Source organism: Rutidosis leptorrhynchoides, chromosome 2 (assembly GCF_046630445.1).
Source record: "Rutidosis leptorrhynchoides isolate AG116_Rl617_1_P2 chromosome 2, CSIRO_AGI_Rlap_v1, whole genome shotgun sequence".
In the NCBI taxonomy this organism is placed as follows: domain Eukaryota; kingdom Viridiplantae; phylum Streptophyta; class Magnoliopsida; order Asterales; family Asteraceae; genus Rutidosis; species Rutidosis leptorrhynchoides.
Window position 1 is genome coordinate 30,751,601 of NC_092334.1, and position 17,877 is coordinate 30,769,477.

The window sequence follows — 17,877 nt, forward strand, 5'->3', positions numbered from 1 at the left end:
GGAGTGTTTGTATGCCGGCGGCGCAGCCTGCACAAGGAGCTTGGTCAACCATGCGTTTGCGGCAGCCTTGGTGACACCCTCGCTTGCCGCACCGATGTTTAACATTGGGCTAGTTTTCATAATGGCTAGAGTTTGCGATTGTTGCTTCTCTGCTAGACTGTTATCGTTCAGCATGGACTTTAGCTTTTCGATTACTTGTTTCTCGACGTCGGCTGAGATCATTTTTGTGATCATGTCGGTGTCGTTGTGAGAGGATCCGATGCCGCTTGAACCACCAGTTTTAAGACCAAGAGTTCCGAGCTTCAACCTATCTCCACCGAGCGGTGATCCCTCGTGTGTATCCTCATCGTCGTCGGAGATATTTATATCGTCTCCCGATGCGTCACCGGAGTGAATGTGAGCGATTGATTGCTTTTGAGGTTAAGGTGGTTCCACCGGTGGTGAGTTTCCTTTGTTTAGAGGTGGTTGAGCGTCATTGTTTATTCCTTTCTTGCTTGCCGTTTCGCTGCCTGGTTTCACTATGTTGTTCGTACCTTTAGGTGGCGCCATTTGATCAAACCAAAATCGTCTTGTATGAATAGATTTCTGGTTTGAGTGCTTGATTTGGGAGAAATAGAGAGTCGAATGTTTTAATTCCAATAATTGTGCAAACCCCGATTTGGAATCTGGATTCCAAGGGCGTAAAACAATCGATTGAATTAGCCTTATTCAATCGGAATCAAATAAGCTAATATCTAAGAGTGAGGATTAATTCTGACGATGATCGGAGCACCGGCCGGAATTGGTTTAACGACCGGAGTAATGTTATCGCAATTGATTTGGGCAGAGTAACATTAATGCATCCAGTGTCGTTTGAATGAAAGATCTTGTTTACGTATTTATAGATGTCTAGGAGGGAATGATGACGTGGCACATGTCCCTTTCATGGTTGTAACTAACTTTGTCAATCCCGAGGGGTGACGTGGCACCTATCCCTTTCGTGGGGAATAACGGATCCTAACGAACTTCCCTAGATTTGCGGGCTGACGTGGTATGCAACTTGCTTGCATGCTTACTCCGTCGTTAGGTAATTGTTCCGGGACGAAGTGTCTGCTCCGGGACGTGCACTTTCTCCGGGATAGCGTGCTAGTCCCGGGAGAATATCTTCGTGCCGTGATGGAACGCCATGTCGGTCCTGACGGCAGGTTGGTTCCGGTTAAGGCATCACGGTGCTCTCAGTCTAACCGGGAAGGTTTCGCTTTCTACTTTGTTCCAAGTGTTTCTTCACTGTTATAGTTATGATGGCTGGCTGTACGACGCCGGTTATGTGCGTGTCATCCGGGTTTTCGGTCTTGCCGTTGGTCCGGCGTGGTAAAGTTTCCGGGATAACATCAGACGGATGTTGGGAAAAGAAGTCCGTATTTCGGTACGCGCAGTCCCGGGTAAGATTTTTGCCGGGATGCTTGCCTATTTTGAGACGGATCATTATGCGTATCATTACCGATCAACTTGCATTTTCCGGTGAAGTTTGTTGAAGATTAGTTTCTTTTCCCTGTATTTATTGCTATTATGGCTTCTTTTGCTCGTTCTTCGACCTTTGGTCGCTTTCTGGGTTTTGACGTCAACCGTGCAGTCTCCTTTTGTTGATGAAGCGTATATGCAGATGTGTTTTTCCTTCTTTTCTACGTGAACTAGAATCTAGTAATCTTGTTGCTCCATGATTATGATTATTTATGAAGGAGGTGTCTGGTTTAGTCAAAGCATCAATGAAAGTCCTTCACCTATCATTTTGTTATGAGTTTGGTGGTTATCCTTTTTGTTAGGTTACGTATTTGTGCCTGTGTATGTATTATGTATTATGTATGTATGCATGTCAAATTATGTGGTGTCAGCATATTCATTATGAAACCAGACATGATTTGCAGTAATGAAAATGATATGCAGTAACCACTTTCCAGTGTTATGATAAAACGATTTTGAGAAGAATATGGATCAAATAATCACTTTTGCATGATGAGTTTATCCCAGCTTAACAAAAATAAGTTGTCTTGTAAAATCTATAGAACCTTTGAATAAATTTTTAACAGGCATACCAAAGGATTTACAGAAAAGCATAATCTTTAGAACAAACAAAATTTAAGGATATAAAACCTACAGATGATAATTGTCATCGAAAATTTAGAGGCTATAAACATCAAGGACGAAGCTTGTCGATCGTTGAGATAAATCAGTCATTCAGTCCTCTTTTGAATCAAGTAACTGCCTTTTGAGGACCTCATTTTCCTTCCTTAGTTTCATTACCTTCTGCTTCAGAGTTTCAACATGACGATTTGAACTAAAATCCTGTTTGTTTTCAGCCAACTTTGATCTGCTAATCAGTACTGCTCACACAAAATACCAGATTAACTAGATGTACCAGAGAACAAAAATATTGGCATGTCAAGACTGTTATCTTGTAAATACATACAAATCAATTGATCATGATTAAAGTTGCAGTTATCATTATGTTATACATAGCATATAATGTACATACATTCCTTTTCTAGTGTCTTGAGCTTCTTGTCCAATCCGTTTTTCTCTTCCTGCTCCATCACAAGGCAATCTTTCAAATCCTGTATCTCGTATTGATCTAGGGCAAAAACATCACACTCATAAAGTCTTACTGAACTATATAGAATTGTAAAAAATGTCTTAAAATGTTCAATAAACTGTGTAAAAGCTCACATTTCATTTCTACATCTGTATGAACTCTGTCCAGCCTTTTTGCTAAGGCTTCAACATGGTTCCTATGTGCAGTTAAATCTTGGTGGAGCTGATTAATTGTTGATTCATTTGCTGCATTCTGAGCTACAGAATCTCTGGTAACAGTAGTTATTGATAACTTCATTTAAGATCTGAAGTTCGTTAACAAAAAATAATAAAAACAGAGTAGCATTTGACTGAATGCTCACTTGATTTGAACCTCCAAGTCTTTAATTCTGTTGTCGTAATCATGCTTAAGCAGGTTCATTGCATTTCTGAACTCCTGCTCGAAAAACCATAGTTGTCTCTAAGATATGAACTTTTTTTTAACTTATAAGAACATACTAATATGGATACAGTTTCAGTTCAAGTGAATAATCATTACTTACATTTTCTTTTCTGGCATGATCATCATTCACTCTCTTCAGTTCTTCTTTCAAGATGCGATAATTATTCCTATGCTCAAGCTGTTTCATGGACAGTTGTGACGATCGCTCCAAATCCATATGGACGAACACGTCATTCATTGATTTCATTGCGAGGTATTTGACCTCTATATGATACGTTTTGTAAACATTGCATTCTTTTGAAAAGGCATACCATAAATGTATATTTAAATCAAAGGTTTTCGACATCTGATGATTTCTACATATAGACAATCACCGTATATAATAGTTTACAATAGTGCTTTCGTTGACAATGCAGTCAAAATAAGGTACATGGTGATGAATTGGTGAATGCAACGTTTTCTTGAAAATATGCCATGTAAGACTCCATGCACATAGCTTGTATATCCTATAAGCAAACAGCGGAAGACTTCTAGGAAACCTGAGAATAAACATGCTAACAAGTGTCAACACAAAGGTTGGTGAGTTCATAGTTTGTATGTTTCACATAATCTGTATATAAAGATGGATCACAAGATTTCAGTTGTTTCATCCAGAAACGTTTATCAAAATGTTCTACAAGAATGAGCACCCTGGTAACCAAGCCTTAACGTCTATAATAAGTACCCCTCGTTTAACATGCAACCAACATGTACAATACACGCAATCCAACGTGTACTAACTTCAAATAGCATACGTCTGTTTTATAGTTCAGGCTAGAGTTTCTTTCTATACCTGGAACAGACGGGGATGTCAAACCCTATGGATCCATATATCTCTATTCGCGCCCATCGGTTCTTATAACCGACAGTTACTAGTTACCAAAGCTAAGGGATTTTCGGTTCAAACTCGGTGTAGAATTTAGTATGTACTTGTATCCATTGCGTTTAAAATAAATTGCATGTATTCTCAGCCCAAAAATGTATAGAGAAAAAGGGATCATATGAAACTCACGCATATAATATTGTAAAACAGTTAATAAAGCATTTGTATGTATTCTCAGCCCAAAAATATAGTTAAAAAGGGATCATATGAAACTCACGCATATAATATTGTAAAACAGTTAATAAAGCATTTGTATGTATTCTCAGCCCAAAAATATAGTTAAAAAGGGATCATATGAAACTCACGCATATAATATTGTAAAACAGTTAATAAAGCATTTGTATGTATTCTCAGCCCAAAAATATAGTTAAAAAAATAATATTATAATAATAAAAAGAATCAAACGTGTTTAATTATAATAATATAATAATATAATAAAGTAATAAAATAATAATATAATAATAAAAGGAATCGTAATTTTTGTTGTTTTGCTTGTCGACATAATTAAATATAATATATATAATAATATAATAATATTGAAAGAAAATATAATAATATAATAATATATTTAGAATCAAATTTGAATCGTAAATTTTTAAAAAGTCGTATTTATTGAATACTTCAGGGTTATATTATGTATCTTATAATTAATAATTTCTATAATATCGCTTTCATGTGAATAGTAAATTAATTAATTTCGTTTCATTTACTATTCAATGAATAGTAAATGAATTAATTTAAATTCAACTATTTAAGCTACACGTTGTTGTACGTTGTGCTTTACAAATTGTACATTTTTAATTTAACTTCGTTTCTTAAAAAAAATTACAAAAATTATATCATGAAAATAAAACGACTTAATACGTAAAATTTTTAAATTGAAAACGCATCGTTTAATAGTAGATTTTTATCATTTCATATATAAATATTATAAAATCTAGTTTTCTAGAACTAAATATATTCAATATTTATAAACACGTTTTAAATACACGTCGCAAGTTATTCATACAATTACTATTCTAACTTATCATATATATTCGAATAGATATATAAACCAATAAGTTCAATGTACGGTATCATACAATTAATACCTTATTACGCTTTCAAGTTATAGTATATATATAGGTATCTATTTACATATAATTGTTCGCGAATCGTTGAGAACAATCGAAGAGTATTTAAATAGTTCAAAATTTTGAGATTCAACTTCATAGACTTTGCTTATCGTGTCGGAAACGTTAAAGATTAAGTTTAAATTTGGTCAGAAATTTCCGGGTCATCACAGTATCCCCCCGTTAAAGAAATTTCGTCCCGAAATTTGAGTGAGGTCGTCATGGCTAACAATAAAAATGTTTTCATGACGCATATGAGTCGATAAATAGAGTTTTATCACCGTTGAATAAAACAATCCAATTACTCGAAGCGTATGAGAGAAGTTATCATAAAAGAATGAAGATGAGTAAATACATGTTCACCTTAGCTGGTGACGTAGTCACGGTTGATTTCCGGAATTTAAGGAATAGAAAATCTTCGTAATCTAAATAAGATTTGATTCTTCGGGAATTAAGGAAATTAAGATTTCCTTTGATTGAATGCGTAATCTACCTCGTTGCTATATCTGATATTTCGCTATAAATTGACCACTTCCGTTTCATTTATTTTCATCACTCCTATAATCTTCTTCCTTATTTCATACTTCCAACAGATTGTGAAATGCTTCATCCAGTTCTGATTCTTGATATACTCCTAACTTTCATATCTGTCATTCTTCTTTTTCATCTACCACCAGAGGAAATTACTTTCTTCTACCATTACCTTGGGGTTATAGTGTTTTTCATTCTCCCGTGTCTTTATATTGCTATACGCATTGATATACACGGTTTGTAAATTTCGGGGTTGTTATCGGGCCTATATTCTCCTTTATATTTCGGAGCTCCATGCTTTCGACTTCTCTTCCCGACCTTGAATCAAGCGAATAATGGTCTAGAATTTGTAGATATGAAGTTTTGAGATGAACATAACTAATGTTCTAAGAAAGAAATTGTAATGGCACGATCTTGATTTATCAAATTACCAGAATATCTGGAAAAGACCGAATCATCAAGAAATATGTTTTCTTGAAAATTTTAGAGATTAAATAGAATGAAAGAGTTATGTAACATGGTTCATGATGAGGGTGGGATCTGTGAACCTTCATCATGTTCCATTAGAAACTCAGCATGACTTACTGTAATATAATCACGTTGGCCTGACGTCATTATATTATACTAATTCATGTTTCAGTTCCCAACACTACTTCAAAACATTCATATTTTAAACTTGAATTTTTCAGAATTTAGAAACTAACACAGTTTCTTTTATGATGTAACACAGATAGCGTGAAGGAATGAATAATTTCAGATGGTTACGAAATTATCTTCAGAAATATTGAGGATATTTATAATGAAAGATACGATGATATCTTAGAATATTCAAGATAATGATGATGATGAAGAATATTGTCCGTAACGGTTTTAGAGTAAGGAGTAAGGTATTTGCTAAGGATTTTAGCAGACACTGAATCATTTGTATTCTTTGAAGGCAGGTTCAGTCTTTGTGATTTATCCACAGCCTCCTTCATACTTTGCTCAATCCGTTTTCCAGTTCCAAACCTTCTCCTTTTTCTCAGCTTTACCACCATACTATTCTTTATCATCAAACTTTTGACTGTTAAGATCGTTTACCGTTTTTGCTGCTTCATCAGCATTTTACCAAAATTCGGAGAACTAGTTTCGTAGTTTTGGGGTGTTTTTCAGAAACTTCACATTCGAAGTATGTGAATCCAGGAGATAGACGTTATATGTACACATATAACTGTTGGCGTAGACGTGCTGCAAGATTTCAAAATACTCATTGCTAATTCCCGATACTTCATATGGCAATTCTCGTTACAAGATGTGGATGAGTATATGATAGGGTTTCAAAGAGTATAAGGATTTTTCGGAAGGTCAAGGATAAATGAAGTTGTTGGTAAATTTACAGCTAATGTGGTGGAACATGAAAGGTTCCCCGGTAACAAAAACGTATATGCCAAAGTTACCGGTCTGAAAGGTCTTCATTGACTGGTTGAATAGTTGATAATACTGGATAATTTGAAAAGGGAATGCAAGATTATTTTCAGTAAAAACAACGCTAAAGGATCTTGCACGGTTTTGAAGTCAAAGTATAGCTTTGAAAGATGTAGAGATCTAAGAATGATGTCACCGGTTCAGAGTTATGAATTGGATTCTGATCCGTCAATATCAGAATGTGTAATTGAATTTGTATGGAAACGATTGTATATCGTTGTGAAGATAGTGAGTATAGTTAATGATTTTTGAATCAAAATTTGAAGAATGTACAATGTAACATATTAATTGTGAACTTATATATTTCCCGAGTATTACCTATCCGTTAAAGATTTCACGATTAATATTTTGTACAAAAGAATTTTCATTACAGTCTTTATGAAAAATATAGGTATATATATTTCCTTCAGATGTAATACAGATTTAATGAGTTAATATCATATTAAGCTCATTTGATTTTTGGCTTGAATTAGAATGAATAATCTCTAAAACATTAGAGATTACATAATCTTCACAGAGTATTTCACTAATGAAATCAATACTTCATTATTCATTCTTATCGATATCCCTTGGTGAAGGATGTCGATGTTTGTGGAATTCTTGAAAACTTCGCAAGATGTGAATGATGTTTTCTAGAAAGTTTCGAGGGAATCGAAAATGAAAGTGTAAAATCAACCATGTTATTGAATAATACACTTGGTTTATTATGAAACGAAATTCATTGAATTGAAACAGAGCTTGTAGTTAACGAAGGTTAGGTTGCTAACGAAGAATGTACATCATAGCATATTAGTAATATGATTTAACCGAGTAGTTAAGTTTCATACATAATAGCTTAGTACAGAAAGATTTATTAGGGTTTAAAATTTATATATATAAGATACACATACAAATTCTTCGGAGGGAATGAGTTATTATTTCATAACTCGTTGATTCACTATACGCGTTATTGATTCGTAATGATGTCCATGGTGTCTTCTTGAACTGGCGGAGTTTGTGATGTTAGAGGTGCTGATGTTTCTAATGATGTTGACAGCACTGTGTGCTGGTGAGGCTAAGGGTAATGTTGATGTTGTGATATAACAAGTGTAACTTGTAAATCATACACTATTCCGATCAATGTTTCTACTCTATCTGATTTATGGTTAAGGCTATAATAGATAATCTCTAAACTTTATAAATCGCCGTAGAATGTTTCTCCGATGAAGTTACGAATCAATACTTCATCGTTTGATGTTGTTGATACTCCTTGGTATCTATGGTGCGTATGATGTTGATGTTCGAGGTACAGATCGTGATGTTGAGGAGTGTGATGTGGATGTTGTTGGTGGTGGTAATGGTACTGTTGGTGTTTGTAAATTGTGTACCGTGCTCTCTAAAGTTAACACTCGAGCTCGAAGTTCTTTAACTTCTTCTACTAACCCTGGTTGGTTATCGGTGTGAGGTAGAGGTCGGATATCTTTTCTGGTTCCGTTAATGGTAGCTTCAAGATGAAAAATTCTCGCAAAAAGAGTATAAACGGTGTTGCGAACAGGTTCGCCGGTAAGCGGATCGAGTACTCCGACGTTAGGCGGTAGGTTCGACTCGTGGTATGGAGTACCTTCTTCATTTCTCCATAGGGTAAGTATTTCGCGAACCCATCCCCACTTTCTAAAGAAATCACGGTAGTTGATCGGTCGGTGCTGTCCCGTCACGCTGTCTTCGGAGTTGGAGGGACTTGGTCTATTCGAGGAGGCCATCTTACGTGTTCACAGAAAGTTATGAAATGATTCTTGGTATGAATTGAGGGTTGAAAACCGGATGATACCTTCGTCTTCTCGTATACGTATATATAGTAAAAGGATTCCGTAATTTACGCAGGAAATTTCGAAAAAAAATGCCAAATAAGAAACACTGTAGTAGATATGATAGGATATGATTTGTCTATACACTGTGTATGCAATAAATGCAAAAACACGTGTCAAGACATAAGATTGATAAACAGGTAATTTCCGACAAGAGTTGATAAGCAAACTCTGTAAAAACAGATGCGGTCATAGTCCAGACTCACTAATGCATCCTAACAATTACCAGTTAAACACACTAATGCATATTCTGGTTCCCTATGACCTCAAGCTCTGATACCAACTGTGACGATCGCTCCAAATCCATATGGACGAACACGTCATTCATTGATTTCATTGCGAGGTATTTGACCTCTATATGATACGTTTTGTAAACATTGCATTCTTTTGAAAAGGCATACCATAAATGTATATTTAAATCAAAGGTTTTCGACATCTGATGATTTCTACATATAGACAATCACCGTATATAATAGTTTACAATAGTGCTTTCGTTGACAATGCAGTCAAAATAAGGTACATGGTGATGAATTGGTGAATGCAACGTTTTCTTGAAAATATGCCATGTAAGACTCCATGCACATAGCTTGTATATCCTATAAGCAAACAGCGGAAGACTTCTAGGAAACCTGAGAATAAACATGCTAACAAGTGTCAACACAAAGGTTGGTGAGTTCATAGTTTGTATGTTTCACATAATCTGTATATAAAGATGGATCACAAGATTTCAGTTGTTTCATCCAGAAACGTTTATCAAAATGTTCTACAAGAATGAGCACCCTGGTAACCAAGCCTTAACGTCTATAATAAGTACCCCTCGTTTAACATGCAACCAACATGTACAATACACGCAATCCAACGTGTACTAACTTCAAATAGCATACGTCTGTTTTATAGTTCAGGCTAGAGTTTCTTTCTATACCTGGAACAGACGGGGATGTCAAACCCTATGGATCCATATATCTCTATTCGCGCCCATCGGTTCTTATAACCGACAGTTACTAGTTACCAAAGCTAAGGGATTTTCGGTTCAAACTCGGTGTAGAATTTAGTATGTACTTGTATCCATTGCGTTTAAAATAAATTGCATGTATTCTCAGCCCAAAAATGTATAGAGAAAAAGGGATCATATGAAACTCACGCATATAATATTGTAAAACAGTTAATAAAGCATTTGTATGTATTCTCAGCCCAAAAATATAGTTAAAAAGGGATCATATGAAACTCAAGCATATAATATTGTAAAACAGTTAATAAAGCATTTGTATGTATTCTCAGCCCAAAAATATAGTTAAAAAGGGATCATATGAAACTCACGCATATAATATTGTAAAACAGTTAATAAAGCATTTGTATGTATTCTCAGCCCAAAAATATAGTTAAAAAAATAATATTATAATAATAAAAAGAATCAAACGTGTTTAATTATAATAATATAATAATATAATAAAGTAATAAAATAATAATATAATAATAAAAGGAATCGTAATTTTTGTTGTTTTGCTTGTCGACATAATTAAATATAATATATATAATAATATAATAATATTGAAAGAAAATATAATAATATAATAATATATTTAGAATCAAATTTGAATCGTAAATTTTTAAAAAGTCGTATTTATTGAATACTTCAGGGTTATATTATGTATCTTATAATTAATAATTTCTATAATATCGCTTTCATGTGAATAGTAAATTAATTAATTTCGTTTCATTTACTATTCAATGAATAGTAAATGAATTAATTTAAATTCAACTATTTAAGCTACACGTTGTTGTACGTTGTGCTTTACAAATTGTACATTTTTAATTTAACTTCGTTTCTTAAAAAAAATTACAAAAATTATATCATGAAAATAAAACGACTTAATACGTAAAATTTTTAAATTGAAAACGCATCGTTTAATAGTAGATTTTTATCATTTCATATATAAATATTATAAAATCTAGTTTTCTAGAACTAAATATATTCAATATTTATAAACACGTTTTAAATACACGTCGCAAGTTATTCATACAATTACTATTCTAACTTATCATATATATTCGAATAGATATATAAACCAATAAGTTCAATGTACGGTATCATACAATTAATACCTTATTACGCTTTCAAGTTATAGTATATATATAGGTATCTATTTACATATAATTGTTCGCGAATCGTTGAGAACAATCGAAGAGTATTTAAATAGTTCAAAATTTTGAGATTCAACTTCATAGACTTTGCTTATCGTGTCGGAAACGTTAAAGATTAAGTTTAAATTTGGTCAGAAATTTCCGGGTCATCACAACAGTAAACCTCAGATTAAAAATTTGCATCACCACCATTACTCAACTTCAGCTTATACTACAAAACATATAGCAATATCAATCAAATTAGTCACCTGATTAGCAAGTTTGTTGATAGATTCGGTATATAGCTTCATCACTCTCTCATTTTCTAATAGGATTATATTCCAGTCAAACAATTAGCATGCATCTTAAATTTCAAAATCCACTTGGTTCATGCCAGAGAAGTAATCAATTGAACTATCAATTAGCACAGAAAAAACGTAAATAAAGAAATAAAATTAAAAAACTCAAGACTAAGTAGAATCACAATTCGATTAGCTTTAATGATAACCTGATAAACTCCTTATCCATCTACGTGATTAACAAATAAAACGACATTAACAAAGGATATTTATGACGACAAAATACATAGTCTAATAAAATTTGTGTAACCTAATATATATATTTCCTAATTATATTAGATATACACAGAAAAAAAACCTAAATCAGAATCCACAAAATGCCGTACAATGATGTAGAAAATTGATGATCGTAATTGAACAATAATCAAAATTGAAGGTATTTCGATCATAAATGAAAACCTGATTTGAGAGTACTGACGGTGAATTCAAGCACTTGTCGTTTTTCGATTTCGGATCTAATGTTTGACTGAAGAGTTTGAATCGTAACGACTGCTTCACTGGAATCCTGCAAAATTAGAGATTATGAATGGATACATGAATTAATAGAAATCGTTTTTGTTCATATTGAAGAAGATTTATAGTACTGTAGTAATTTAGTTGATAATACATGGAGAATTTGATCGAAATCAGTGAGAAGTGATTGCAGTGCTTCATCGCTAGTTGCCGCCATTTTCAGCTCATATTAGTGTGTTTTGTTAGAATGCAGTAACTATTGACTACATCGCTCACATATATTTTTTTCGTTGTAAATAATAATAAAAAATAAAATAAATAAATAAACAAACAAACAAATAAATAATAGTAATTATTAAATAAATCTACCATTAAAATTTTTTAAAAATAGATTAAACGGCTTATTTCTCGTCAAGATTATATTTTACATACGTACTATAATACTACGGAGTATTTCGTTAGGGGTGTTATGATGTTGTTGCCAACGTCGTTGACTTTAGTCAACATCAGGAAATCAAAGGTGTTCGGGGTGGTCTCTTTAGGGCTTTTCGACCTCCCGATCAGGTGGTTTGGTCCGTTTTTTGGGTGACTTCTTCTGGGTGCTAAGCTCAGGGAAGGTGTTCTTGGATTCCCCTGCAGTTGGGGCCTGCGGTTCGATTTCTGGTCTGGGTTTAGCTTTCGGGACAGATTGTTGAAGTGGTGGATTAGGAGGTTCTTCTTGGGCTTGGTCGGACTCGAGGGATGTATATTGATAGGTTAGGTCTGGTGGGCTCCGCAGCTGTTGTAGAAGACAACTCGATTTTTGGTTTAGTTCATTGGTTGGTTCAATGTTTTAGTGTTTCTTTCAATTTGGTACATCATGTTGTGAATGTTTGTGGAATGGGTTGGTTGTAAGGTCACAAACCACAATCAGATCATCAGATCTGCACATTTGTATCCCACCTGATCTTTTAATCTATTTATATATATCTGTATTTCGTCGAAAAAAAATACTACGAATATTTATTATTAAACATATAATTAATAGATAACCTCAAAAAATAGTTTTAGAAACAACTATGTTGAAATTATGTAACTGAAACATAAATAGTTGTGAAAAAGGACTTGCTAAGTCATTATATGTGTACTTAAGGTTATTTTGTATTTTTTTTACAGCGATTAGGATCACCCGCGGGGGACTAAACCACCCGTTGCGATCATCTCCCGTTTCTACTATGCCGATGCAGCGATAAAAACCCCGCCCCCATCGCTGGCCGAGAAGAAACCTTGAAACTGATCCAAGGGTTTTAATATGCAGCCAGTGAGGGTCGAACTCCTGACATCCCCTAAAGGAGGTATGTCACTAACCGCTGGACCACATCACAACTTTATTGTTTGTAATACATTTATACTATACTATTACTATTTATTTATTATTAAACAAATAATAAAATAGATTAACCTCGAATAATAATAGCTTTAAAAACAACTATGTTGAAATTATGTAACTGAAACATAAATAGTTGTGAAAAGGGACTTGCTAAGTCCTTGTATTTATACTTGAGGCTATTGTGTGCAAGCGCAGGAACTTTGGTGGAGGCTTTGCAAAGGTATGTAAATTTAGTGCTTATGTTTGTGCAGATTTTAAATGTTACAGTGATATTTAGATTAGATTTATTATTTTTATTCATCAGACCTTATTGTCTTAGCATTCATTGTGTGGGCTGAAGACTCAGAACATCCGAATACACATAGTGGGCATTCAGAGGCTCGAAAATTGCTGACGTTATAGAGAAATGTCAGGGAAGTTTTTAAATCTTTGTTTGCAGACCCAGGTAACAAATATAACATAGCAAACAAATGAAAACACAACCCAAGTTTTAATACAACTAACATAATAATACACAACAGAGAATAGCAAGAATAACAAGAAAATAGAAGCAATTGCAGACCAGCTACCATACAGCACATATCAAACTTTTTGTATACTCATTTTGTAACTGCTGTATTCAGATAACAGTATGAACCAAAAACAACAGTACCCAATGGACTGTACATATCTATCTTTACCATCAATATATAACGACAAAGCAGTCACAATTTTCTAACTCGTGAATGAGTTAATAAGTTGGAAACCCACATAACCATCTCAAATATAAGTACTTGAAGCAGTAAGCCATATTTTGAACTAATCAAAAAATACTGTACACTACAAGCTCTGTGAAGCAAATTTGTCCTCAATCTTCTCCATCAAATGGTCTGCATGATCAAAGATTAACAATGGTAATCATGTCCATTGTAATAATATCACAAAAAATTGACAATATTCATACATGGAGTTAAAGTTTAAAGGTCAGTGTTATGTTCGTAAGTCATAATTTGATTTTAGGTTAGTTTAAATTCATTTCATAAGCTATTTAAACTGATTCTTTAATTAGTCATCAGTGCGATGATTTCTACTGCAAAGATTACTTACAATCTGGGATCCAACGGCTGTCTTGTTTGGACTGGCTCGAGACAACTCAGCGTAACATAACTGACACTACAAGGTTGACTTTCTGGGTCAGTCGATTGCTCAGCGCCACCTGGCACGGTCGACATGTCATTTCGTTCAGCATGGAAGACCATAGAACGGCACTTAGGGCATCTCATTCACTTAGTAGATTTTAAGTGATATATAATATATAACTTATCCTGAACATGTTACATGGGTAAAGTACAAAGTTCTTGCCAAATATTAAATTAGTAGTACATCAAAAGGATCCAAACTTTAACAATTTAGAAGCTTTAATAAAACCTATTCGCTATCTTTTTCATTTATCTGATGAGTACATAACCTTTAATTACGTAAATTAACTGCCATTTAAGAAACCCTTTAAACCTGTCGAAATTATCGATTGAGATATACGTATGGGATAACTGTGTGTTTGTACTAATAAACGAGTTGCACAGGGCTTTGAGCTATGGTTTATCCCTAGCAGTCATAAAAATATTAGCTAAAAGGGAACTGATCGTATGAGTTGAACACTTGGAAATCTACAGAAGTTAATGCGTACAACTATACCTAGCAAATGAGACCCATACTCCAAAATTGGGTCAATTGGGTAAAGCTTTCAGGTCAATTGAGTCTTAAGAAAAATTAGGCTTAGCAATGTAAGCCATAATTCAAAAAAGGTCCAATGGGTTTTTCTGCAACCTATTGGGCCATATATAAAATATAAAACAACACGTCCAATGGCTATCAATTTACAAAATTCAATAAACAGATATAGGTCTAATGGGTCTTGTGAATGGGTCGAGCATAACAAGTCATCCGTCAAACATTCATGGTTATATCAATTACTATGTATATAAACATAGATAATTAATAATATAATAAATGTAAAAGTATGTGACCCGTTTGGACCTGTTACCCGACCGAACTTGACCCATTTGGACCCATTTATTAATTTGACCCGTTTGACCCATGACCCATTTCAACCTAAAACCGTTTTGACACGTTACCCAAACCGACCCAATCTGACCCGTTTGCCAGGTATTGTTTTATCTTTTACATCCTATAGCAGACAAACATCCATTCCGGCTCAAAGTTATGGTTCAATCCATAGTACATCGAATTTTTGTCAAAGCATAACAGGAGAACAGTATTTTTTTTTTGTTGTATGAAGCACTATGACATTCTTACTTGTTCATTGAAGTATGCAATAACCCTTACAGTCCACCTTTAATTACACTTTGTTAGTGTACTGAATACTGACATGCCTAGACATTTCCTTAATCATGTTATATTCCTAATTATTTGCTATACGTTCATAACGAACTAAGATGTGCAGAATCTATCTATCATATCATATTTATTATGCTAATTATAAACTTGTCAGACAGTCCTTATCGGAATCCAATTCTTAAAGATAAGAATAAATAGTTTCCTTAACCTTTGTAAATCCCAAAAATTTGCTATTTATGCACTAAATTTTTGCTACACCTTTACGAAATTTAAATCATATAACATCAAGCTAAATCAGTATACTTCTATACAATCATCATATAGACGTTCCTCACCTACTTTAAATTGTAGCAGTTATGAACTACAACTCAACAAGGTCATCAAACCTAAAATCGCTGTAAGTAAGCTACATACAAAAATTCCACATAAACACAACTATGAATTGAACAAGGCCAACCAATCTAAAATCGTTGTAAGTAAGCTACATACAAAAATCGTTGAATTAAACAACTCGCTTTGAACATATAACTAAGCTATATATATATACTATCAAACTTAATAAATTTATGTAAGAGACTATAGGTGTTACCATGGATTCAATAATCTGAATTGGTTGATTACTGATCGTGGCTAAAACATTGGCTTCGTACGCAGCATTATTTGGATGACGAATCATACTGACCAAAACATAAAAAACAGAGATGAATTAGTTAGAAATAGAAGTAATTTCGTGCAGCGTATAAGTTTTTCATAACAGTTGTTCATAGTTACTTACTCAAGCTTTCATCTTAATCTTATGGTTAGGCATTCAACTCAGGATAGGATGAAAAAGTAGTATCCTAATCGCTTATTCTCTTGCCTTCTCTGTGACAAATGTATGGATTCTAATCGACATCTATTTTTTCAATGTGATTTTGCTGCTAAAAACTTGGGAGGAAGTAAAGTCTAAGCTGGTGTTTAGAGGCGTAAATAATAATCTCCAAGATATCATCTCAGATTTGTCTAAGTATCCATATAAATCGAATTTTAGTTGCAGCCATGGTGTACTTCATATGGCAGGAAAGAAATTGACGAATTTTAAGAATTAAAACAGATCTACACAGGAATTGACATTGGTTATTGAGAATTATGTTCGGGTCAAACTGTTGACTTTAAAAGTCAAACAGACTGAAGCTGTGTTAAAGGCTGCTGATTTGTTGAAGTAACCATTGAACGATACTCCATATCCGGTTATCAGGTAACTACAACAAATTTACAAATAAGAATTAAAATAAAATAACCATGCAATCGCCATTGATGAAAAAAAAAAAAAAAAAAACACCCTAGGTTTAAGTGATGAAGTGATAGTAAAGTACAGAGTAAATCTTTACTTGAGGTTCTACATACATACACAGTTGAAATTGGTTAGACTAAGCAATAAATTTCAATTGCAAATTATGATGGTATTGGCTAATGAATTTAGCATTCAACAAAAACCTGCAAACAGCCAAATTCAAAGCAACCAAATCTCGAACCTACTCGAAGCAATGGAAAGAAACAAAGCCTACGATCAATAGCAACTTATTATATGAACTAAAGTTCAAAAATATATGCTCAAACATGAACACTCAAAGGTTAAGCATATACCTAAGTAAAAATCCAAACTCCAAAGCTAAAGCATAAAACTGCAAGCAACCTAATTGAAGACTAAGGATTGTCTAATACATTTCAAGCAACTGAGTGTGTTTTCGTCTGGGTCAAATTTAGGGTTTATAGATTTAAGCTACTGAAACGGGAGGATTTATTCGAAGAAAGAAAGAGGGAGGTTGGAATGGTTTATTTGTTGTGCTTTGTGACCTAACGATCTCATTTTTGTTTCGATTTTCCTTTTTTCGAGTGTATGCGTGCGCGAGATTAATCAATTAATTTAACATTTTAATTTAATCATAAAATTATTATTATTATTATTATTATTATTATTATTATTATTATTATGATTATTATTATTATTATTATATTATTATTATTATAAACTTAAAAGTTTTAAAACTTACAAAAAATTAGTGGGAAGCCTAGAGACAATCTGGGCCCCCACACCTCTAGCAATAGCAAAACCTATCCTAGTAAAAATATGAGCAGCAGCACCGGCACCAATATTTTGCGCCATCGAACTCTTCTGAACCCGTTTTAGCAAAGAAACAGCCTGCTTCTCTAATTCCCCAAGGGAAGAAAATGAGAAAGGAATGAAACCATAACCAATCGCCAGACAACTAGATTCGTACGTGACCCGCTTCCGACGAGCCGCATTAATCACAGCACGTCCAGGGACAAAGTCAGAAAGCCCAGACTGTGTCAAAGGAGAAGACCCTATCAAGT

At 33.8% G+C, this 17,877-nt stretch overlaps 1 protein-coding gene across 1 annotated transcript; it reads right to left on the minus strand.

Annotated features, from left to right (window-relative positions):
- Positions 1–2,214: 2,214 nt before the first annotated feature.
- Positions 2,215–12,033, minus strand: LOC139887751 (protein At-4/1-like). The gene is made up of 8 exons (XM_071870810.1): positions 11,971–12,033; positions 11,763–11,868; positions 11,274–11,329; positions 3,111–3,188; positions 2,931–3,004; positions 2,704–2,837; positions 2,513–2,608; positions 2,215–2,360 (listed from the first exon to the last, which is right to left on the minus strand). Exons 1-8 carry the CDS (start codon positions 12,031–12,033, stop codon positions 2,215–2,217), a joined length of 753 nt encoding a protein of 250 aa, XP_071726911.1.
- Positions 12,034–17,877: the final 5,844 nt, after the last annotated feature.